At 41.3% G+C, this 26,559-nt stretch overlaps 1 protein-coding gene and 2 pseudogenes across 1 annotated transcript in view; 2 read left to right on the top strand and 1 right to left on the bottom strand.

The window, feature by feature from the left end:
- Positions 1-13,774: 13,774 nt before the first annotated feature.
- LOC119529175 lies at positions 13,775-14,853 on the bottom strand (annotated as a pseudogene).
- Positions 14,854-17,585: 2,732 nt separating this feature from the next.
- GRK4 (G protein-coupled receptor kinase 4) overlaps positions 17,586-26,559 on the top strand; it is a 60,411-nt gene continuing 51,437 nt past the window's right edge. The window contains exons 1-2 of the mRNA XM_037829299.1: positions 17,586-17,743; positions 18,735-18,812. Coding sequence (XP_037685227.1) covers positions 17,729-17,743; positions 18,735-18,812 — 93 coding nt within the window. The 5' untranslated portion in view covers positions 17,586-17,728. The remainder of the gene's footprint in view (positions 17,744-18,734; positions 18,813-26,559) is intronic.
- LOC119529176 lies at positions 22,722-25,711 on the top strand (annotated as a pseudogene).

Here is a 26,559-nt window from a genome sequence, read left to right on the forward strand (position 1 = left end):
ATTTTTAAGATTGAAAGACTGATGAAGACATTGTGCTTGTTCAGCCACCTGAGAATTATTCTTCCTATGTTCAGTTGACAAATACTGTACTTAAAACACTTTAAGCCAGGTGTTTATAGAAGAAATAAAGTTAGTGTAAGAAGAATGATCATGTTGAATGGAACTTATTAGGCTTTATGAAGTTTCCAGTGTTCTATTTGAGATTTACTTTGATTTCCTTATAGGTAAAGAAATTTTGTTTTTCTAAACCTTATGGATACCCCCTAGAATTTTCAAAACCGTGAGATTCGGAAGGAGCCTAACAATAGAAAACTGATGGGGTTTAACAGAAAAGCTCATTTAGTTACTTGTGCCAGGGTCCTGCAGTTCACCCTCTCAGCTTAGGTCTGGGCTGTTTAAAGCAGAAAATATGTACCGAGTACTTATTATATGCAGAGGACTGTGTTATAGCAAGTCTTTTATGCATTTTTTTCCTGACATAGCATTTTTAAAACCAAGCTTTTAAAAATCTGTTTAGAGGGGGCAGAGCAAGATGGCGGCATAGAGAGGTATAGAATTTAGTTAGTCCTCTAGAGCAACTAGTAAATAACCAGGTACAACCAGTAAATAATCTGGAACAACTGTTGGGAGACATCCGTGAATGCACACACATTGTACACCAACCTGGAATGGGTGGAGTGACTCAGATTGTAGCACAGAATCTTAAGTAAAGCTCTGCAAACCCGGAATCGGCACCCCAGCCCCCTAGGACAGGGCAGGCCGAGCTGAAACACTGCCCTTTGGAAAAAAGAAACAGGTTACAGGGAAAGTAACTCAACCAAGCTCCAATTATAGTTTTAATTAACAAATTTGGACTACTGATTAGAAGCTACAAGCACAGATGATTGTACGGAACAGGAAGGGAAGCAGGTTCCTTCCATCAGGGAGGAGGCAGGGCTGACGGGAAAAAATACACAAATAAATAAGAACAGAGGCTTCTGGAGATGGCTGAGCTCAGAATACTGGAAGATGCTGTGTTCCAAGGAAAGGGGCACAGAAAACCGGGTACCACCTCCGGTAGACCAGCAAAACTGAGGGGCTGGGACTGGCTCTGATAAGGGGCTTTTGCTCTTTTGCCATTTTTGTTCTGTTGTTCCAAGCAGCACATTGGAGAAAGCCTCGGGCATCTTCAATTCCATGCTGACCCAGGCAAGGGGGGCTTTACAGAACCAGAGAGACAAAGGAGGAATTCAAGTGGAGAAGATAACTCCATTGGGGGTGTATCTTCCCTAAGAACATGGGGGTGGGACCAGCCCAAGTGGCTGCCCTCAGAGAACTCAGACCCCAGGGCCTGGGGGAAAACAAACAAATCAGTAACAACTTAAGCTTGGCTCCTGACACCCTTGGCCCTGGCCAGGACAGGGTCTACTGTGAATTAAAGGGACCCCACCTCTTTACACCAGTGGGGAGCTGTGGGCTGACATGTGCCACTTGCTGGGCTGGATGGGGAAAGCACAGAGTCTAGATACCTCACGGGAAAGTCTGACAACCTGCTGGGTCCCACCCTCAGGGAAACCTGACGCTGAACGCAGCCTCCTCCTGAGACCTGGGCGCATCAGGTCTGGGAAAATCTGTTTGGGGTAATCAAGGAAACCAGATGCCTCAACAACAGAAAACTACAACTCACACTAGGAAAAGTGAGAAGGGAAGCTTGATAAGACTATGTGTGGATTTCTCAGTAGAAACCATGGAGGCAAGAAGGAAGTGGTATGATATGTTTAAGATACTGAAAGAGAAAAACTGCCAACCAGAGTTTTATATCCAGCGAAACTGTCCTTCAAATATGAGGGAGAGTTTAAAAGATTCTCAGACAAACTAGACAATGAGAGAGTTTGTGAACAAGATACCTGATCTACAGGAAATACTAAAGGGAGTGCTACAGACAGGAAGAGACAGGAATGAGAGGCTTAGAACACAATGTTTGGAGAAGTAGCACCATGTTGTAAGTATACAGAACAAAGATGACTGTGAATATGGTTGAACGAGGAAGGTTAGGAACATGTGGGACACCAGAAGGAAAGATAGAAGATAAAGACTGGGACTGTATAACCCAGTGAAACCTAGAGCGGTTAATGATTGTGATAAAATGTACAAATATGTTTTTACACGAGGGAGAACAAATGAATGTCAGCCTTGCACGGTGTTAAAAATAGGGTGGTATTCAGGGAAAAATAGAATCAATGAACGCTAGAGTCTTAAGTTAACAGCAACATTGCAATATGCTTTCTTTAATTGTAACAAAGGCAATACATGAAAGCTAAATGCCTATAAGAGGGGACATGGGGGAGGGGTGTAGGATTCTTGACATTAGTGTTGTTGTCTGACTTTTCTATTGTATTTTATGTTAATTTTACCTTTTCTTTTGTGGCTTTTTAGTTGCCATTTTTTTCTTTCCTTTTGTTTTTCTTTTATCTTTTTACTCTTTTCACCTCTTCCTCAATCTTTGTGGCTATATTTTATCTTTTTTTTTTTTTACTTTTACTTTTATCCTTTTTATTATTATTTTGTTTCAGTTCTTTTTTTGAGTAATGAATATATGTAAGTGCTAATTGTGGTGACATGCACAACTATATGATGATACTGTAGACAATTGATTGTACACTGTGGATGATTGTATGGTATTTGAATATATCCCTATAAAATTTCAGGGGAAAAAAATAAACAGAGGGACACAAGTGCTGGAGAGAACTTGGAGAGAGAGCTATGTGTGTTCACTGTTGGTGGGGAAGTAGAATGGGTGTCACAAGGTCCTGCAGCCTCACTATGGGGTATATAGTTGGCAAGTCTGAGAACAGGGACACGAATGGACATTTGCACACTGGTGTTTACGGCGGCAGTATTCACGATTTGCAATGGACAGAGGTTATCTAAGGGGTACATTGACTGATGAACAGGATGGGAAACTGTGGTGTACACACACAATAGAACATTGAGTGGCTGCAAGAAGGAATGAAGCTGTGAAACACCAACCAGGTGAATGGATCTTGAGGACAGCATTTTGAGTGAAGCACGCCAGAAACAAGAGGACAGACTCTATAATGCCTCACAAATATGGACTAACGATAATATGTAAACTCTGAGAACTGATTCTTAGAGCACAGCTTATCAAGGGAATGCTTATTGTAACGGTCCCTAGATTGTAAACTCTTATAGCAGTCACGTCTATTCCTGAGTTGTAATGGTTATCTCTAAATCCTGAGATGCTGAGCTCCTTGTGTATGACCTGATCAATCTCTGGAACTTTGGGTATTTGTGTGACATCCAAGACTTGGAGCTAGAGCTTGGCAGTTATGAATGTCAGTATTACCCCATAAGGCAACTGTTGAAAGAGCTGAAAAAGAGTTCAGACTTCAATTAGATATATGAATGAAGCGGATATGGGTAGGACTAAGGCAAATCAGGCCCAAGGGTAAAGGACGATATTGACTGGGTTTTAAAACTACAATTTTTGTGTGAGATCAAGGGAGGAGATGTTTATTTGGTGCAGGATTTATATTTTCTGTAGCACACTAGATAATTAAACCCGTACGATCGGTTTGCTTGAACGCCATAGGTGCATGGAGCCATGAAAGGGAGTTGGGATTTGATGAGTTTCTGCAGGCTGGGGTGAAATCCCGATACATCCCAGAGTGATATGGGCAGAGAGTAAAAGTGTATTTGTGGGGCCCCTTGAGGAACTGGGGAGAAATGTGGAGGTGTTGGACTTCCCCACCTGGGTTATTGCTGATTTTACCGTAAACATTGAGGACTGCCAATTTAGTGAGCTGAGCCCTCGATCTGGGGACTTTCCCTTGTGAGGCTGGTTGCTAAGCCCGCTTATAATTGTGCCTAAGAGTCTCTCCCAGAGAGCCTCTTTGTTGCTCAGATGTGACACCCCCCCGCCCCAAGCCCACTCAGCAGGAGAACTCACTACCTTCCCCTCTACGTGGAACATGGCACCCAGGGGTGTAAATCCTCCCTGGCAATGCGGAAAACGACTCCTGGAGATAAGCCTGGACCCGGCACTGTGGGACTGAGAGGATCTTCATGACCAAAAGGGGAAAGAGAGATGAAACAAAATAAGGTTCTAGTGGCTGAGAGATTTTAAATGGAGTTGAGAGGTCACTCTGGAGGGTATTCTTATGCGCTATATAGGTATTACTTTTTAGTCTTTAGTGTGTTGAAATGGCTAGAGGGACATACCTGAAGCTGTCAGACTGCAACCCAGTGACCTTGATTCTTGAAGATGATTACATAACTTTGTAGCTTGCACAGTGTCAATGTGTGATTTTCTGAAAACCTTGTGGTTCGTACTCCCTTTATCCAGTATATGGACAGATGAGTAGAAAAATGGGGACAAAATTGGATAAAGAATAGGATGGTGTCAGGGGTTCATCTCTTTACACCTGAAACCTATGATCTCTGTTATAAAAGGCCTGAGCCAAATCAGGTCATGATTCAGTCGGTTTGGGCTTCTTTCAAGCAACCTCCCACTCAATTAAGTTTAAAAGTAAAGAGCACTCAAGACAAGAATTCACTTTTAACACATTGTTACTAAAGGAGCACTTAAGGTAAAAGGAAAAAGTTTACAATGTAAACATTAATTGATACATTACCAAGCCTGGGAACCCCCACTCCTCAAGATGTAGCTGAACATGAGATCAGAGAGCTTCCCCTTGTTTCAGTTACAGAGAATTTATAGCACTTTTGGTTTAATTCAGTCAAATCATATTCTATTTTTACATTAAATGATGATTTATGAACACTAATGTCTTACAAAGTGAAGTATCTCAATCCATGCTGGGTTCAGAATCAAAGGACAGTATCCACATTATCAGAGACTTAGCCTTAGATATCTTTAAAACTCTACTGATAGTATTTTTATTAGTTAAGCTATGATTTCTGTAAGAGTAATATAACATAATTTTACTTGTATAAAGACTAAAAATTAGAAAAGAGATTACTATTACTTGTTTCTAACTGATTAATATAGTTTTTCTTATTTTATTCTATTGATTAGTTTAGCCATTACATCGTATTGATAAACATATATTTGACTAGGACTGTATTCAACCTTGCCACCTTATTTACGACTTCTCTATGATTAAAGTAACAGCTGCAGCCCATCCTGTTTTTACAGAGGACGAGGTGATTACATGTTATCTGTATCTAAGAAGGTTGAGAGGGCCTTTCTGCTCTCTTGGAAATATTCACAGCTCTTTTAACTGTTTAGCTTCTCCTTCAGTATAACTTTCTAATATGGGACTTGAAGGATATGAAACATCTGTCCCAGTTATTATAGTAAGGTCTATCCACTTTTTATTATTTGGAAATTGTACTTTAGTGTTTTTAAGTAAACATTCTGTTAAATATGCTTCTATATCAGAAGGAATAACTGGTTCTTTACTATTAGAACAGAAAATATTAGCGCAGCATAGAAGGAGTAAGTATCCTCATCATTAGATTCCTCATTAGAGATATTATCCTGTGACACCCTCTCCTGCTGACCTTTTCTCTCCAAATTCTATATAACTAATTCCATCATTAATTTGTTTAATGTCTGGATCTCCTTGTTCTCCTACGTTCATTCCATTGGGCTAATCAACATTGCTCTCTGAAATTCTTGCCCTTTCAGAAATTGGCCATACCCATGTGTCGGATGTATTCAATTAGGGTCAGTAGCCCATTTATTCAAAATACGGACTGCATTATCCATATGTTCTGACAGTAGAGTTCTTATACTTGGATTAAAATCTAAAGGATATTTACAGTATTCTGTTACTGGTTTATCTAATTCAGGGTGACTGAAATCCAAATGCCATATAATTACTTTGTTCCCCTCTTTGAGGAAGTTCTAAAATCAGTAATTACAATATACAGCAAAACATTGTTTAGGATTACATTTAGATTTAAACTTTTCACTACACCAAGTGGCATTTTTACAGCAAAGAAAAATCAAAGTTCCATGTGGGTTCAAAGTCATTACCACATCCCAAAGTCCCAGTGAGTTGAAGGCTATTGAGATTGTCGTCCTGGAAGATCTCCTCCATGGCGATGGGTGTAGGATCTCCCTCCTTGCTGCATAGGTATTCTAGCAGATCAGAATGCCCAGCAGACATGGCAGCTTGCTTGGCCGAGGAAACAGAGTTGTTGCCAGGATATATGGGCCTGATATCAGGAGCCAGTCGTGCTTGTTTGCAGAGCTCGGTGCCTGGTTGGGTGTTCTTATATCTACTAGAGCTCTTACTAGAAGAAATAGGTGATGGCAAGGCAAAGTGTACATCATGACAATTTATTAAATGTCTTTTCAACTCTTGAATAGTAACCTGGGTACTATATCCCATTTTTATTGGAAGGAAGCACTAGGAATTTGGATCGTTATCATAAAACAAATATTTTCTATCCAGAAACTCTTCTGCACATATTATACACACATATTTCAGACTAAGTTGGTGTTCTAGTTTGCTAATGCTGCCAGAATGCAAAACACTAGAGATGGATTGGCTTTTATAAAAGGGGGTTTATTTGGTTACAAAGTCACAGTCTAAAGACCATAAAGTGTCCAAGGTAACACATCAGCAACCGGGTGCCTTCACTGGAAGATGGCCAATGGTGTCTGGGAAACCTCTGCTAGCTGAGAAGGCATGTGGCTGGTGTCTGCTCCATAGTTCTGGTTTCAAAATGGCTTTTTCCCAGGACGTTCCTCCCTAGGCTAAAGCTCCTCTTCAAAATGTCACTCTCAGTTGCTCTTGCAGCATTTGTCCTCTCTTAGCTTCTCTGGAGCAAGAGTCTGTTTTCAACAGCTGTCTTCAAACTATCTCTCATCTGCAGCTCCTGTGCTTTCTTCAAAGTATCCCTCTTGGCTGTAGCTCCTCTTCAAAATGTCACTCACAGCTGTATTGAGTTCCTTCTGTTTGTCAGCTCATTTATATGGCTCCACTGATCAACTTAGACCCACCCCGAATGGGCGGAGCAACACCTCCATGGAAATCATCCAATCAGAGTCATCACCCACAGCTGGGTGGGGCACATTCCAAAGAAACACTCAAAGAATTACAGTCTAATCAACACTGATAACGTCTGCCCACACAAGATTACATCAAAAATAATGGCATTTGGGGGAGACAATATATTCAAACTGGCACAGTTGGTTAGTCTTAGTTACAATAAAGATAATGTTAAAATGATGTATTACATTCCTCACACTATGAGGAGTGTACAGAGCTAATAGGGCAGATTGAAGTTTCCACTTACATTCTTCACTACTGACGTCTTGTAGTAAGGTTTTATGAAGATGCTGTAAAACTGCAGCATTTCCTTTTCCCCCTCCATAGTCACTTACTCTTCCTTCTTCTTCTGAGAATTGGAAGCTATGTCAGATCCTAAAAATCAATATTATAGAGGAGAGGATCTAAGATGGTGGCATAGAGAGGAGTGGAAGCTAGTTAGTCCCCCTGGAACAACTAATAAACAACTAGTAAATAGAATAACTGCGGGGGGACAAACATGACCGTCTACTCATCATACACCAGCCTGAATTGGAAGGAATGCCCGCAATCGTAGCATAAAATCTGTAAGTAAAAACTGCGGATCCAAGCTGGGAGCCCCCTCCCCACATGGCCCGAACTGCAAAGTCTAGTGGTGCTGGAGAGCAGCTCTCTCTGAGCAAGTGAATATAGCTCAGCTTAGCTCCAGCTGGTGCTTTAATTAACAAACGTGGACTGCTCACTACGAGCTACGAATCCCCAACAAGCAGACAGAGACTTTGGATGATGACTGACCTGGAGATCCGGCGGGTGGGTGCAGACTGGCCCTGAAGGAGGCTTTCTGTCCCTGTTTTGGCTCAGTGGAGAAAGCCTCAGCCATTTTCAGATCCCATTTTCAGATCTCCCAAGGGTGGAGATAGCACAGGCAGAGAGACTATTCAAATGCTAATGACCTCTCCCTAGTGGGGTTATTTTTCCTAAGAGGAAAGGGGTGGGGCCCACCTCTACTACCTGCCTTCCATTCAGAACCAGACCCCAGAGCCTGAGGGAAAACAGCCACGGGCCACACCTCCTTACACCAGTCTGGACTTACAGGCTGCCAGGCACTGCCTGCTGGGCGGAAAGGCACAGTGACGTGAGGCCTCACAGGGTGTGTCAGTTTTCTAAGACACACCCTCAGGGAAACCAGATACTGAATATTTCTTCCCTCTGGGACCTGAGCCTGTTCTGGTCTGGGAAAACCTGATTTGGATAACCAAGGAAACCATGCCTAGACAACAGAAAACTACAACCTACACTAAGAAAAACAAAGTCATGGCCCAGTCAAAGGAACAAACTTACACTTCAACTGAGATACAGGAATTGAAACAACTAATAATGTCAATTCAAAAAGTTTAGGGAAGATATGGCAAAAGACCTGAACTGTATAATGAAAACACTGGGCTTACATAAGGTAGAAATTGAAAGTTCGAAAAACCAACTGGCCAAATCTATGGAAATGAAAGGCACAACACAAGAGATGAAAGTTACATTGGAAGCATACAACAGCAGATCTCAGGAGGCAGAAGGAAACAGTCGGGAACTGGAGAACAAGGCACTTGAAAGCCTACACACAAAACAGATAGAGAAAAGAATGGAAACATGTGAGCAACATCTCTGGGAACTAAGGACAAAACGAAAAGCAGGAATCTATGTGTCATTGGTGTCCCAGAAGGAGAAGAGAAGGGAAAAAGGGGCAGAAACAATAATACAGGAAATAATCAATGAAAATTTCCCATCTCCTATGAAAGACATAAAATTACGGATCCAAGAAGCACAGTGTACCCCAAACAGAATAGATCTGAATTGGCCTACGCCAAGACACTTAATCAGATTATGAAACATCAAAGATAAAGAGAGAATCCTGAAAGCAGCAAGAGGAAAGTGATCCATCACATACAAAGGAAGCTTGACACGACCATTTGCAGATTTCTCAACAGAAACCATGGAGGCAAGAAGGAAATGGGGTGAAATATTTTAGATACTGAAAGAGAAAAACCACCAACCAAGAATCCTATATCCTGCAAAACTATCCTTCAGATATGAGGAGAGCTTAAAGTATTCTCTGACAAACAGACAATGACAGAGTTTGTGAACAAGATACCTGCTCTAGAGGAAGCACTAAAGGAAGCACTGCAGACAGAAAAGAAAAGACAGGAGTGAGAGGTTTGGAAAACAATTTTGGGAGATAGTAGCACAGAATGTAAGTGCGACTGAATAAAGATGACTGTGAGTATTGGTTGAAAGAGGAAGTCCAGCACCATGTGGGACCCCAGAACAAAAGATGAATGATAAAGACTGGGACTGTATAACTCAGGAAAACCTAGGGTGCTCAACGATTATAATAAAAGGTACAAATATGTTTTTACGTGAGGTACAGCAAATGAATGTCAACATTGCAAGATGTTAAGAATAGGGTGGGATTGGGGGAAAAATACAATCAATGCAAACTAGAGACTATAATTTACAGACACATTGTATTAGGCTTCCTTTAATGTAACAAAGGCAATATAGCAAAGCTAAATGCTTGTGGGGGGGTGGAGTGGGGAATAGGGGAAGGGTATGGGACTCCTGGCATTGGTAATGTTGTCTGACTCTTTCTTCTACTTCAGGTTAATGCTATCTTTCCTTTTGTCGCTTTCTAGCCATCGTTTTGTTTTTTGTTTGTTTGTGTGTTTTTTTTTTCTCTCTTGCTCTTTTCTTTTTCTTTTACCTCTCTGCCTCTTTGACTCTTTCTCCATCTTTGTGGAAGAAATGGAGATGTCCTTATATAGATAGTGGTGATGGTGCTGAATACATAAATACATGACTATACAGGGAACCAACGACTGTTTACTTAGGACATAATGTATGGTGTGTGAACCAAACCATCTTAAAAGAAATGGGTTGATGAAGAAACCTTGAGGGCACTATATTGAGTGAAATAAGACTGCCACCTAAGGACAAATATTGCAGAGTCTCACTGATATGGACTAATTATAATATGTAAACTCATAGACATGAAATATAAGTTACCAGGATATAGAATGAGGCTAAAGAATGGGGAGTGGTTGCTTATTATGAGCAAAATGTTCAAGTAAGGTGAACTTTAATGTTTGGAAATGGACGGGGTGATGGTAGTATGTTGGGAAAATAACTAACAGTGCTGAACCGTGTGTGAAGGTGGTGGAAAGGGTAAGCTCAGAGTCACACATGTCACCAGAAGGAAAGTTGGAGGGTAAAAGATGGGAATGTATAAAACAGTGAATCTTGTGGTGGACAATGTCTGTGATTAATTATACAAATATTAGAAATCTCTCTCATGAACTAGAACAAATGTATGACACTATAATTTGACGTTAATAATAGAGCCTCATATAGGAAAAAATATGTGCCTATTGCAAACCATGTACTACAGTTAGTAGAATTTTAAAATTCTTTTATCAACAGTAACAAATGTACTATACCAAAACTATGAATCAATAATGGAGGGGGGCATGGTTACGGATATGGGAGGATCTGAGTTTCCCTTTTCTGTCTTTATTTCTTATCTGGAGTAATGAAAATATTCTAAAAATTGAAAAAACATTAATTGTGTTGATGGATGTACATCTGTATGATGGTACCATGGGCAATTGATTGTATACTTTGGATCTTTGGATAGTTGTATACTATGTGAACAATCTCAATAAAAAATAAATAAATAAATAAAAACCTATGGGGTGCAGCAAAAGCGGTACTGAGGGCAAAATTTATAGCTCTAAATGCATACATTAAAAAGGAAGAAAGAGCCAAAATCAAAGAACTAATGGAGCAACTGAAGAAGCTAGAAAATGAACAGCAAACTAATCCAAAACCAAGTAGAAGAAAAGAAATAACAAGGATTAAAGCAGATATAAATGACATAGAGAATAAAAAGACAATAGAGAGAATAAATAACACAAAAAGTTGGTTCTTTGAGAAGATCAACAAGATTGACAAGCCCCTATAGTAGACTGACAAAATCAAAAACAGAGAAGACCCAAATAAACAAAATACTGAATGAGAGAGGTAACATTACTGTGGATCCCAAAGAAATTTTAAAAATTGTAAGAGGATACAATGAACAACTCTATGCCAACAAACTAGTTTATGTAGAGGAAATGGACAATTTCCTGAAAACACATGAACAACCCAGACTGACCAGAAAAGAAATAGAAAACCTCAGCCAACCAATCACAAGCAAAGAGATCCAGTCAGTCATCAAAAAGCTTCCACAAATAAATGCCCAGGGCCAGATGGCTTCACAGGGGAATTCTACCAGACTTTGCAAAAAGAACTGACACCAGTCTTACTCAAACTCTTTCAAAACATTGAGGAAAATGGAATACTACCTAACACATTTTATGAAGCTAACATCACTCTAATACCAAAAGCAGGTAAAGATGCTACAAGAAAGGAAAACTACAGGCCAATCTCCCTAATGAATATAGAGAATATAGATGCAAAAATTCTCAACAAAGTACTTGTAAATTGAATCCAAAGACGCATTAAAAAAATCATACACCATGACCAAGTGGGGTTCATTCCAGGCATGCAAGGATGGTTCAACATAAAAAAATCAATCAATGTAAGTCAATGCATTAACAAATTAAAAGGGAAAAATCAAGCGATCATCTCAATAGATGCTGAAAAAGCATTTGACAAAATCCAACATCCCTTTTTGATAAAAACACTTCAAAAGGTAGGAATTGAAGGAAACGTCCTCAATATGATAAAGGGCATATATGAAAAACCCACAGCCAGCATAGTACTCAATAGTGAGAGACTGAAAGCCTTCCCTCTAAGATCAGGAACAAGACAAGGATGCCCGCTATCACCACTGTTATTCAACATTGTGCTAGAAGTGCTAGCCAGGGCAATCCGGCAAGACAAAGAAATAAAAGGCATCCAAATTGGAAAGGAAGAAGTAAAACTGTCATTATTTGCAGATGATATGATCTTGTATCTGGAAAACCCTGAGAAATTGATGACACAACTACTAGAGTTAATAAACAAATTTAGCAAAGTAGCAGGATACAAGATTAATGCACGTAAGTCAGTAATGTTCCTATACACTAGAAATGACCAAACTGAAAAGACACTCAGGAAAAAGATAACATTTTCAATAGCAACTAAAAAAAATCACGTACCTAGGAATAAACTTAATCAAAGATGTAAAATATCTATACAAGGAAAACTAGATAACTCTACTGAAAAAATAGAAAGGGATCTAAAAAGATGGAAAAATATTCCATGTTCATGGATAGGAAGGCTAAATGTCATAAAGATGTCAATTTTATCCAAACTCATCTACAGATTCAATGCAATCCCTATCAAAATTCCAACAACCTACTTCACAGACTTGGAAAAGCTAGTTATCAAATTTATCTGGAGGGGGAAGATGCCTCGAATTGCTAAAAACATTTTAGAAAAGAAAAACTAAGCAGGGGGACTGACACTCCTTGACTTTGAAGCTTATCATAAAGCCACAGTAGTCAAAAGAGCATGGTATTGGCACAGAGATAGACATCTTGATCATTGGAATCGAATTGAGAATTTGGCAATAAACCCTCAGATCTGTGGTTGACTGATCTTTGATAAGGCCCCCAAAGCCACTGAACTGGGACATAACAGTCTCTTCAACAAATGGGGCTGGGAGAGCTGGATATCCATATCCAAAAGAATGAAAGAGGACCCCCACCTCACACCCTACACAAAAATTAACTGAAAATGGATTAAAGACCTCAACATAAGAGACAGTACCATAAAACTCTTAGAAGATAATGTAGGGAAAGATCTTCAGGACCTTGTATTAGGAGGTCACTTCCTAGACCTTATACCCAACACACAAGCAACAAAAGAAAAAATAGATAAATGGGAACTCCTCAAACTTAAAAGCATCTGTACCTCAAAGGAATTTGTCAGAAAGGTGAAGAGGCAGCCAACTCAATGGGAAAAAATATTTGGAAACCATGTTTCTGACAAAAGACTGATATCTTGCATATATAAAGAAGTCTTACAACTCAACGACAATTCTACAGACAGCCCAATTATAAAATGGACAAAAGATGTGAAAAGACAGTTCTCTGAAGAGGAAATACAAATGAACAAAAAACACATGAGAAAATGTTCAGTTTCACCAGCTATTAGGGAGATGCAAATTAAGACCACGATGAGATACCATTTCAGAGCAATTAGAAAGGCTGCCATTGAACAAACAGGAAACTACAAATGCTAGAGAGGATGTGGAGAAACTGGAACTCTTATTCATTGTTGGTGGGACTGTATAATGGTTCAGCCACTCTGAAAGAGTCTGGCAGTTCCTTAGACTACTAGATATAGAGTTACCCTTCGATCCAGCAATCGCATGTCTCAGTATATACCGGAAGGATCTGAAAGCAGTGACACGAACAGATATCTGCACACCAATGTTCATAGCAGCAATATTCACAATTGCCAAGAGATGGAAACAACCCAAATGTCCTTCAACAGATGAGTAGATAAATAAAATGTGGTATATACACATGATGAAATACTACATAGCAGTGAGAAGGAACGATGTCATGAAACATATGACAACACAGATGAACCTTGAAGACATAATGCTGAGTGAAATAAGCCAGGCACAAAAAGAAAAATACTATATGTTACCACTAACGTGAACACTGAAAAATGTAAAATAAATGGTTTATAAATGTAGAAAAAAAATAATTGATGCAGATGTATGAGGCTTAGTGTTTGATTAAAATCAGTTCATCATCACGAATCCTCTCGTGCACCACCTCTTCAGCTTGTCTCAGCATTGCAGCTTGAAAAGTTTCTTCACCTTCCAGATTGGCCAGGTTGAAAGACTAGTCGCTCCAGAAGCTTTAGCAATGCTTTTAAGGTCCGTTTTAAAAACTCTCCTAACTGCCATAACACTAGACTCCACAAAATACTTCAGACATGTAGCATCAATTCCACCAGTGATTACAATAACATTGGCACCAGTTGCTGGGATCTTCTGAATTCTCTCCTTGATGATATATGATCTTTCTGTCTAATTTGGTCCAGTTTTTCAGGGTCTGTAATGAACACCTGTACACAAAACTTCATTTTTTGTTTTCTGCAGGCTGAAGTCAAGGCAAGCAATTTTTGCATTAACAGTTCTCTTGGGCACGCCCTGCGATCTTACTAGGCAGCCACTGGTCAGCACAGTCTCCATCTAACTTCCCCCCATGGGCTTTCAGAACATTCACAGAATTGACTGGATAGCGAGGCTGGCCGCTTATATCTGTGTACTGAAGGGTAGGTATTGTATCTGCTACAATATTAGCAAAGAAATCACCATCAATTCCAATGATTTTGGAAGACATAGATGTCTTAGCAGTATAAATCAGGCAATCTCTTCCAGGTTCGTCTGTGTTAATTAGGCTTCTTGCTGCTAGAACATACTGCTTCCTTTCAAGCAAGTCAGTAGCCACTAATAACTGATACGGGATGAATTTTCTGTTTGACTAGTTCATCTGCACTTTTTAGAAGTTCTTCTACAATAACAACCACTGAGGTGGTAACAGCTCCAGCTTCTTCATCTTGCAGATAAGCCAGCTCACAAAGAACTTTAGCTGTACTACCACTAGTAACTTCAGGATGCATGCACATCAATAGTAATGGTTACATCTCCAGTATCATCCACCAACATTTCATCCAAGCCAACTGGATCACGAGAACTTTTTAAACTATTGGCAATAGAAGCTGCAGCCATGATGTTCTGGGAGTAGATAGCCTCCCCAGGGCTGAGGTCCCCAAACAAAGACAAGGGCCCTTTCATCTTTGTGACAGTGGTCATGTCAAATTTCCTTCACACCATGGGCAACTAGCATTTCATCCCTTAGACTGGGTGGCAGTCAAAGAAGACCAAAATAAATGGAAGAACATTCTGTGTTCGTGGATTGGGAGACTAAATATCATTAAGATGTCACTTTGATGCAAAATTATTTACCGATTTAACACAATCCTAATCAAAATTCAACTGCATACTTTGCAGAAATGGAAAAGCCAATTAGATTTATTTGAAAGAGTTAGCCAAATACATGTTGAAAAAGAACGAAGTTGAAGGACTCACTTCCTGACTTTAAAGCATATTACAGAGCTACAGTGGTCAAAACAGCATGGCACTGGCACCAAGGATAGATATACTTACCAGTGGAATCTAATTGAAAGTACAGAAATAGACCCTCACATTTCTGGCCATTTGATTTTTAACAAAGCTGCCAAGTCCACTCAATTGGAAAAGAATGGTCTTTACAACAAATGGTTCTGGGAGAACTTGATATCCATGTGCAAAACAGTGATGGAGGACCCCTATCTTACACCATATATGAAAATTAACTTAGAATGAATGTTAGAGCTAAATATAAAAGCCAGGACCATAAAACTCCTAGAAGAAAATGTAGGGAAGCATCTTTAAGATCTTGTGTTAAGCAATCATATCTTAGACTTTATACCCAAAACACAGGGAACCAAAGAAGAAATAGATAAATAGGATCCCCTCAAAATTAAAAAATTTTGTGCATCAAAGGACTTTATCATGAAAAGTGAAAAGACAACCTACTCAATGGGAAAAATTATGTGAAAACCACGTATCCAATAAGGGTTTCTTATTCAGACTATGTAAAGAAATCCTGTATCTCATTAATAAAAACACAAACAACCCAATTTAAAAATGGGCAAAAGACTTGAATAGACATTTCTCCAAAGATGAAATGCAAATAACCGGAAAGCACATGAAAGGATGCTGAACATCATCAGCCACCAGGGAAATGCAAATCAAAAACCACAAGGAGATACCATTTCACACCCATTAGAATGCCTGCTGTTGAAAAAACTGTAAATGACAAGTGTTGGAGAGGATGTGGAGAAATAGGAACACTCATCCATTGCTGGGGGGAATGTAAAATGGTGCAGCCACTGTGGAGGAGAGTTTGGCAGGTCATCAGAAAGCTAAGTGTAGGATTCCCATATGACTTGCTAATCCCTCTGCTAGGTACATACCCAAAATAATTGAAGACAGGGACTCGAACAAGTATTTTCACACCAATGTTCATAGTGACATTATTCACAATTGTCAGAAGATGGAAGTAAACCGAGTGTCCAACAGCCAATGAATGGATAACCAAAATGTGATGCATACATATGATGGGATATTTTTCAGCAGTAAGAAGGAATGAAGTCCTGATACGTGCAACAACATGGATAACCTGGAGGACATTGTGTTGGGTTAAGTACGTCAGACACAAAAGAACAAATATTGTATGATCTCACTGATACAAACTAATTATAACAAGCAAACCCATAGAGTTGGAATCTAGAATATTGGTTACTAGGGGCTGGGTTGGGGGTAGAGAATGGGGAGTTGATGCTCAGTTCATACAGAATTTCTATTTAGGTTGATTGTCCGGTTTTGGATATGGATGGTGGTGATAGTAGCACATTATTGTGAGTGTAATTAACAGCTCTGAATTATATATGTGAATGTGGCTAAAAGAGGACATTTTAGATCACATATATTTTACTATCATAAAAATTTAAAATAAAACATGAAAGTGTATAATACAGTGAACCCTATCGTAAACCATGGACTATAGTTAAGAGTGCAAATATAAGAATGTTCTTTCATGAATTATAACAAATGTACCACACTAATTCGAGGTGTTCATAATAGGGTGGTAAATGGGGAAAAATATATACCCTAATGTAAACTCTGGACTATAGTTAGTTCAATTTTAATATTCTTTCATCGTTTGTAACAAAAGTACCACACTAATGCAAAGTGCCAACAAGAGGGGATATATGGGAATGCTGTCATTTGTACATATTTCTGCAAACCTACAATTTCTCTAATTTGAAAGAAAAGAAAAAGACCATCACAGTATCATGCCATTCAGAAACCCCAGAGATTAAATTTTCAGATTGTCTGAGTAAACAGCCCATTAGTTACAAGTTGTGGTGCGCGCAGTGCCCTTGAACACAGAACGTAAAACTGGTCCTGATGGGGTCGCCAGCTGTAAGAAAGGGATAAGTTTAGTTTTCACATAGAGACAGCATGGAATAAGGGAAATGGAGGCAAAACCAGTTTAAACAAGCCCCAGACAAAGAGAAGAGAGAATCTGCCTGCTCCTTATATGGAAAAGTAACCATAGTTACTGGAATGTAAAGAGATATGAGGTAATATCAGAGGTGGGAACTCACAGCAAAAAAAAATAAAAATTTGAGGGGGATAGGCTGATCAGTTCAAAATCTCAATAATGAGCTAGTTGGCTCTCTGGGATTGGCTGTACAAATTAAAATCTCAAAAGATGAATTAGTTAGTGTTCTCGGATAGGCTGTAACCTCTGTAGTACCCAGTCAATGGGAAAACGGGAGGGACTTGCGAATTCGGAGTAGGAGATTTAAACATCGCCATTCTCTTCCTCTGGCGCGCCAGCCTTCCATGTGTTTGGCTGGACGCCCTATCTTGCAAGATTGTAAATAAATTCTTTTCTCCTCCAGAACCGAGTGAGCGTTTATTCCCTTACAGGAACCGCTTTATTTCCGACACCAGCCCAGCGGACCCGGAGCCTCCGTGGCGGTGGCCTGTGAATCGGGGTTCAGAATGAAATGTGACGTTGGATTCCTGCCCGCGAGTATCTTTGAGTACTCCTGACATGTTCGGCAGATCAGCTAAGTTTGTCCCTGTTTCCTCACTTCTTTCTCCAGCTGCCTTCTGGCTTTTGGCTTCCCTACTCTTGTAAGGCTTCCTACTTGTAAAATCCAGTGGCTTCATTCGGGCCTCGCCCTGCTGGAATTGCCATGTCCGCTGACATTGTTGAAATTCTTGAAATTCCCTTCTTTAGTCTTTTGTGACTTTGCCAGAACATTCTGACAGGGTTTTGGTCTTTCACAATTTGCTATCATTTATTTGTTAAATGAAGAATTATTGAACACTTATGATGCATTAGACGTCTTTTCCTTTAGGCACTGACAGGGCAGGCTGGTTTAAGTGTTTCAGTTCCTCAGTTGTCTCTTTCTCCAGGTGTACTTTTTGTATTATGAGACAAAAGAACTAGTTTGCTCAAAGCAGCAACAGCGGCATTCAAAAAATTAAGTTCAGCAATTTGTTGGGGCGGGGGTCCTCTTTCCCTTTTTCATTTGATTTCTCAGGACTAGTGCTGGTTCAAAAAGTATTCATTCAAAAATACAGGCTTAACCTTACCTGTAGAGTCATTTGCAATAGTTTCCACTAATAAAAGGAGTCTTGGAAAATAAAAGTAAACACAACTAAATTCTTTGCCATGCTAATTCTAAAATGTTATTGCTTAGAACAGTCCAAGTTTATTTTATTCCATTTTATTTAGCCACATTTAATGGCTGAGAACATCATATGGCACGGAGAGTATTATGGAAAGCATTGATTTACTACATTATTAACCTTTGTGTGTGTATGTGTGTGTTATTATTTTGGTTATTTATTTACTTTTTTAAAAAATTAACTGCCTTTTTACCATCATATCTCTTATTTCCCAATGAAAGAGGTGTAGATACTTCATCAGTATATTTGCTCTCTTGTTCTGAGGGTACCAAATCAATTCTGTAAGTCAGAGAATTTAAAACATTATGAAGTCAGTGAAGAAACTTAACTAATTTTGTTTTTCTTCCGGTCTCTCTAATCAGGCAGAATATGAAGTAGCCACTCATGAAGACCGAAGAAATTTTGGTTCAATAATCGTAAAAAGATTCTTCAGTAATAAGGTGGGTTTTTTTCTTTAGATATAAATATTTGTAAATAACTTAGCTAAATGGAATGCATAGCCATTTTCCCTTTGTGGGATAAGATATAAACATAAGTGTTACTCTTGAAGATGATTATGTAACAATATAGTTTACAGGGGTGACAGTGTGATTGTGAAAACCTTGTGGATCACACTCCCTTTATCTAGTGTGAATGGATGAGTAGGAAAATGGGGACAAAAACTAAAGTTAAAATAGGGTGGGGGATGATTTAGGTGTTCTTTTTTACTTTTATTTTTTATTCTTATTTTTACTTTTTCTGATACAAGGAAACTGTTCAAAAATAGATTGGGGTGATGAATGCACAACTATATGATGGTAGTGTGAACAGTTGATTGTGCACTATGGATGACTATATGGTATGTAAATATATCTCAATAAAACTGGATTTTAAAAAAAGCAAACTTCAGTTTTATATTAATGTTCCTCTTCTGCATTTCCCTTTGATTCAGTGAGAAAATTAACAATTAAGTCTCTTAGAAAATTGATTTAAGAATTTAAAAGTTTCTGACAGACAACAATATCCAATAGTTAGAGAATTTTATTTGCCTTTCTTGGACTAGAAGTGGCATTTTTTCCTTAAAGTTCTGACTGGTCTTAATTTTTGTGACTTTCGGCTTGCCAGGTTCTTGCAGTTTTTAGTTTGTCCTTGAAATCCGAGCTGTAACTGCTTTCCCTCACAGGACCCCCTCCTTGCAGGCAATAGAACTCCTGGGCAGTGTAATGAGCATGGAGGGCCTTCTCTGGGAGGAGACTCTCATGGGGTCCGAACAGGACAGCGTCAGTGTCAGCCAGCCTTAGGGAATTTTGCCTAGGCACTGTGCCTGGAATAAATTATTTCATCCTCACAATGGACCAGTGGGTTAGGGGGTATTACTATGCCTGTTTTCCTTTAAGGCTGAAAAACAGAGTGATTAAGTGACTTACCCAAGGCTATACAGCTGGTAAGTGATGGAGCCAAGATTCAAATATGTAGAGACTGGGGTTAGAGAGCATTGTTCTCATTACGATGAGAACAAGTTAAAAATACTCAGATTTTGAGCTCAGCCAACTGGAAATATAGGATCATCAAGTTAGGGGAGCCTCTTTGGTGAAAAGGCCAAGTGCGTGCCAGGGGGAAGGCCGGTGGACGTATCCAGCAGGCACAAAGACACAGCTGTGGATGGCGAGGGTGTGATTAGGACTCAAACACGATTTGACCCCAAGCCTGTTTGCCTTCCAACCCCAAGCCTTGGTGCCCTGCTTCGTAGAGTATTCTTTTTAAACACACCTACAATAGTGTCGAAGTACTTGGAGATATGGTGCCCCCAGGACTCTAATTGGGAGGAGTGGAGCAGAAGTCTCCTTTATCTAGTTTTCTTGTCTTTTTTTCAATTTCTTTTTCCTTTTTACCCCTTCTGAAAAAAATACCCACCTAGCAAAGGAGGTCATCAAAACGAAAGAAAAAATTCTAAGATTAGTCTTGGTGGGTGTAGTAACTATAGAAGAGCAGGCAGTCACACATCTGTGGCTTGCCAACATGAGACGTGTTTACAGGCTGCTTGAAGATGGGGCAGCTTCAAAGCTCTTCTCTTCTTCTTACCATCAACTATGGAAACTGCCACTGCCACTGTCTTCCTCTTTTCCATGCAGGTTGTCTGCCCTGAGATCTACTAAAAAATAAAAAGTAAAAACAAAAAAAACAAAAACACAATGGTTCACATTATCATTATAGTTTTTCTTGTCTTTTTTTTTAAAGCAACAAGAAGACTCTTACTTCTGCATGCTGAAAAACTCCCTTGAGGTTACTTAGTCAAATTTCAACAAGTTAAACTAGCATTATCATGTGATCCAGCAATTCAATCCCAGGTATATACCCAGGAGAATTTTAAAAGGTGTTCAAACAAAAAACTGTACACTAATGTTCACACTAGCATTATTCATAATAGCCAAACAGTGTCAACAACCCAAAAGTCCATCAGCAGATGAATGGATACATAGAATGTGGTATACCCATACAATAGAATATCATTCAGCCAGAAAAAGAAATGAAGAACTGATTCATGCTACCACATGGATATGCCTTGAAAATATTATGCCAAGTTAATGAAGCCAGACACAAGAGGCCACATATATGATCCCCTTTACACAAATTGTCCCATATAGGCAAATCTGTAAAGACAGAAAGTGGGCTGGTGGTTGCCAGGAACTAGAGGGAGGGGAGGTTGAGGCGTGTAAGGATCTCTTCTAGGAGTGACAAAAATGTTCAGGAACCAGGTAGTGTTGATGGTTGCACAACTCTGAATTGGGTACTTTAAAAGGGCGACTTTTATGGCATGTGAATTATATCTCAATTAAAGAAAATGTTATGAAATACACAGGCAAAGAAGCCACCACCACCAAGAGTCAGCAGCAACAAAGCAGATTTAGACTCCGGAAGTCTTTAGATACTAGAATATCTGGATACAGAATATAAAATAACTATTGTGGAAAGTATTTAAGAAATTAAAGATACTGAAAAATGAGAAATACTGTAATAAAAACTCAATAGAAAGGTTAAACAGATTAGACATAGCTGAAGAGGTGATTAGTGAACTGTAAGGAAGGTCTGAAGGAGTCCCTCAGGTTGCAGTTCCACGAAACAAGGAGAAGGAAAGTACAGAGGAGAACCTGGAAGCACGGAGGATCAGAGGAGAAGGTTTAACACCAGAGAATAGAAAGACTAGAGAAGGAATGTTCGAAAAGATGATGGCTGAGAATTTTCCAGGTTTGACAATAGAAAGGAAGCCACAGATACTGGAGAAACACATTCTAAGCAGGAGAAGGGAAAAAATACTCATTAGATACTTGTAAGTAAAACCACAGAGTATTATTAGTGAGAGAGAAGACAAGGGACGCACAATTAGGCTGACAGCATGGTTCTCAGCAGCAGCAAGAGAAACCAGAAAATAGTGACATTACTTGAAGTTTTGGTAGGCAGGATTCCACACCCTAATCCTAGGGCCTTGATTGTTGTGAGATGTCTCACTATGATTATGTTGGGCTACATGGCAAAAAAGATTTCGCAGATGTAATTAAGGTTACTCCTCAATTGACATCGAGTTAATCAAAAGGCGGATCTAATCACACCAGCCCTTTAAGAGCAACAGTTTTTTCTGGCTGGTGGCAGAAGAGGACATCAGCAATTGGGAGGGCAAGAAGAGCTTGCCATGCGGGTGTTGTTGGTTTGGAGGTGGGGAGCCTCTAAGTGGAGCTCAGACCCCAGCTGACAGCCAGCCAGGACACCGGCCCTCACCCTGCAGCTGCATGAAGCCTCCAGCTGAGAGCACAGGTGACCAGCTCCTGGCTTTGGCCTCATGAGACCCAGAGCTAAGAACCAGGCGAGCCTGCTGACCGCTGACCCCCAGACCTGGGAAGTAGTAAGTGGGTGCCGTTTTGAGCCACCGAGTTTGTGATAATTGGTTATGCAACAATAGACAATCCAAAAATACAGATATAAAACACATCAGTCTAAAATTGGGTATGCAGAAGTACTATTTTTTAAGAACAAATATGAATACAAAGGAAGATGGAGATTTTTGAGTTGAATTTTTTTAATCACAAAATGCTCTTTATTAGAGATACACCTAAAACACAGAAGCTGAAAGACATGGAAAGTTGGAAGTGAAAGTATGGAAGAAGAAATAATAAGTAGAGAAAGAGAGCCAGGGAAGCCAGAAGCTGAAATCAGTGAATCCTGGAAGAGAAGGGAGAGACCAGCAGACACCACCGTGTGCCTGGTCACGTGGCAGAGGAGCCAGGGGTCGCCGGCAGCCGGTCTCAGGAAGAAAACATCACCTTGATGAGGCCTTGATTTGGACATTTTCTCAGCCTCCAGCTGATAGAAACAAGATGTGTGATCAAGACGAGGGGGCAGTAGCCCCCCCAACAAACGGTGGCCTTAGGCACAGGGGCTGTGGTAGCCTCCCTCCTTATGACACATGTGTTTGCAAGATTGGTGCCCCTCGGTGGCCACTGAACTGACGCCTCCCCCCAGACTCTGGACCTCCTCTGCTGCAGCGGTGTCCTGGAGCTGTACCCATCCCCCAGTGGTGCCCGCTGGGCCCCCTGGTTCCAGGGCCCCACCCGCCTCACTGGTACCATGGATGCCTTTGTGAAGGTCGCAAGGCACGAGGGCTCCTGACCCTGTGGAGTGGCCTCCTGGCCCCTCCACTGAAGGCCGTGCCAGCCACCACTGTGTACTCCACCGTGGATGACCAACTCAAGGCCTTCCCATGCCAAAGCACTGACCTCTGGTCTCTGCTGGCCTCCTGGGCACTGTGACTATGATCAGCCCCTGGAGCTGGTGCAGACAGAGCTGCAGCCCTGGCATGGGTCATACCAGGAGCTGGGCACCTGTGTCCAAGCTGCGGTGGCTCGGGGTGGCTGGCACTCCCGTGGCTGGGCTGGGGCCCCTCTGTTCTGCAGGATGTGCCCTTTTCAGCCCTGTCGGATTCAGTTGTGAGCTGGTAAAGTGCTAGCTGAGTGGGCATCAGCCTTTTGGCTGGAGACATCTCAGGGATGGTGGCAGCCATTCTGACTCTGCCCTTCAACATCGTGAAGATGCAGCGCCAGGTGGCACTGGAAGCAGTGGAAGTCATGTGTGTGACACCCCCATGTGCCAACTCCACTGGCTGCTGCTGCAGTGGGTCTGGGCTGAGTTGGGTGTCAGGGCCCCCTTTGCAGGCTGTTGTCTGAAGATTGTCAAGGCCCGCCTGTGTGTGCCATCACGATCAGGACTGATGAGTTCAGCAAAAGCTTCTCCCAAAGGCTCAACCGAAAACAGCCTCGGGGCCCTTGAAGGGCCAGGTGGTAAGGATCCCACGTCTTCCAGGGAGGGGGTGAGGAGGGCAGGAGGACACTTGAGCAAAGTGCCTTTTCCTCAGCACTGGGGCAGGGGCCTTGTGTCCCTTCCCCTCCAACCATGAGCCCCAGGGGTGGGGCTGCCCCTCGGAACTCTCTGGTTCTCAGCCAGCTTCCTTCATGCTGCTCCCCACCCCCAGGGACGCCACTTCCCCACCCAGCAGTTCAAGACCAAATCTGCTAATCACCACCACCCCCTTTAATCTCTGTGTTTGCTGTAGCTGGCCCTGCCCCCAGAAGCCAAAAATCCTGGGCCTATTTCCATCAGCCCTCACCCTACCCCTGTTAATTCCTTAAGTCTAAAGATGATGGACTTCAAAAAAGAAAAAAGAAATAATGGGCTATGTCAAAAGAAGTTTAGATTATCTCTGATATCTCAGAAAATAGACAGAAAGGCTCTATTTATGAGAATATGGCAATTCTGAACTTGCCTAATAAATTATGTCAAAGGGTGGAAGTGGGGTGTTGGTGCCCCCTCCCCTGAGGAGCCTCTGCTCCCTGCAGGCAGGTCTGCCATCCCTCGCCCCTCAGCCATCACCCCTCACCCCTTGCCGCTCCCCTCCAGACGCGGGTGACGAGTTGTGTTTTCTGGAAATGGTAAAGCCCAGGGTCCCTAGGCTAAGGCCGTTAGGCACAGTGGAGGGCGGGACTTGGACACTGAAAAGTAAAGGATTATGTGAGGCTTTTCCAGGTGGAACAGTGCGGCTCCTCACCTCCTTTTCCTGTTCGCCTCCCAGGACTCTGCCAGGCTCACCTCCTTTGGGCAGGACATTGCAAGTCCCCCTTTCCCCAGTTCTGCCATCTAAAGAGAACCCAGATGCCCGGCGGGGAAACCCTGCTGGAAGCCCAGCCGGATGCCCAGTGGGGTAGCCCACTGTCCTGAGGAGCCCTGCCCATCACCGCAGAATTCCCACCCTCCTAAATACTAGCAGGTCATCAGTGCTGACAAGAAAAACTAAGGGAAAAAAGGAAACATGGAAGGAAAAGACCCCACGTGGAGAGGCGGAAACTTCAGTTGCATCATCCTCTTCATAGGAATGAGAGAGGGCCTGGCGCCTGGGGGACGGGAGCCCGAAGCTGCAAGGAGGAGCCATCGGCAAAGGAAAGCCAGGTTGGAGGATAACAATGGAGGCCTTTCCCAGAAAGGAGAGTGAAAAGGCAAAGGGATGGAAAAGAGGGAAAGAAAGGTTAGGAACAGAGACTCAGTCCAGGAGTTCACTATTCAGTTAACAGGCATTTCAGAAAGAGAGAATGGAGCATTGAGAGAGAAGAATTCTCAAAAAACAAAGACAAGAGTCTTTTCCCCAGAATTGGTAGACATGAACTTCCAGGTTGAAGGCCCAGGAGCGCCCAGCACAGAGGCTGAAGGTAGAACCATCCCAAGGCCACTCACCGTGAAATTTCAGAATGTCTAAGACAAGGAGAAAAGCCTGAAGGCATCCAGCGGAGGGGGCGGGGTGGTAAACAAAGATTCTGTCCTTCTTTCCTTTATTTTTTTATAGCACTGACCACCTTCCAACACATTTAGTCACAGCAGGCATTTATTATGTCTGTTCTCTCCTCTCACTAAAATGCAGGCTCCGTGAGGGCAGGATTTGGGGTGGTTTTATTCCCTGGGAGAGCCTGAGCAGCCTGCACAGAGCTTGGCACTGGCACAAACATGGGGTGAATCATAGGAGCAAGTACTCACCGTCCACTCATTTCCCCCTCCCAGCACTCTGGGTAAGGGGTAGAGAGCCCTGTATCCCCATTTCACAGATGAAACTCAGCTTTTGAGGGGTTTGGAAACTTGCTCCAGGCCAGAGTTAGTAAGTGCCGGGGGCAGGATTTGAACACAGGAGAGGCTCTTTGCCACCAGGCCCTGCTGCCTGCCGCAGCTCCCGAGCCTGGAAAGTGGGCCACGGGTGGGGACCTGTGTTTCCGTGGGTCCTCGGGCACACTCCTGTCCGGTCAGTGCCCTGGAGCCCTCTGCGCATGAATTGAGGGAAGGGAAGGGAAGGGAAGGGAGGGGAGGGGAGGGGAGGGGAGGGGAATAATGGCAAATACCCACGTTCCTGTTTGGAATCTCTCATTTCGTCATTTTAACGAGACAAGGGTTTAGGAAGGTAGAGATCTTGAATTTGGTGAGCATTAGCACGTTTTATTTGATATACTATTTGGAAAAACATTATTAAAAAATTTAAAGGAACTATTCTCAATAGAGACCTTTACCATATTTACTCTAAAGCCGAAAGGGATTCTTATGAGCATTTGGGAAACCTGGGGTTTTATTTTATTTTTTCATGAAGTGTATCGGCTTATGTATTTTCTTATGGTTCAGCTTGTTGTAATCAAAATACCTGGAAGCCAAAAGATCATTAGCGGAATTGTAGGTAAATTTTCTTTAAACAGTTGGACTTTACTGCGTCATATCAGCATGTTTAAAAAAAATTATTTTTAAATCCAAAGACCTGGTTGTCGTGTTTTGTGAAGAACCACTGGAAGGGCTTTTGAAATTATAGCTGATGGTGAGGGAATGAATGAGAGGTAATCAAATTTATCTTGTTTTGGCTATTAAATACTACACATGGATAAATATTTGAAAGTTGTAGCCCAAAAGATGATGAATTTATAATGGTAAGAAGTAAAAATATATTCTTTTTTAATTGCAAATGTCTATATTGATTTTATAAATTAGATTCATGTACAAAATCAGGAAGTACATGGCATTTTTAACTCAGAAAAATAAGGACATTTCTGCACAACCCACCCCTCCCTTCATTCCGACTAGTGAACTTTCCCGTGAGCTAGCTAGCCTATTAGAGTTCCCTGGGTCTGAAATGTTAAA

This window comes from Choloepus didactylus, chromosome 3, assembly GCF_015220235.1.
Source record: "Choloepus didactylus isolate mChoDid1 chromosome 3, mChoDid1.pri, whole genome shotgun sequence".
In the NCBI taxonomy this organism is placed as follows: domain Eukaryota; kingdom Metazoa; phylum Chordata; class Mammalia; order Pilosa; family Megalonychidae; genus Choloepus; species Choloepus didactylus.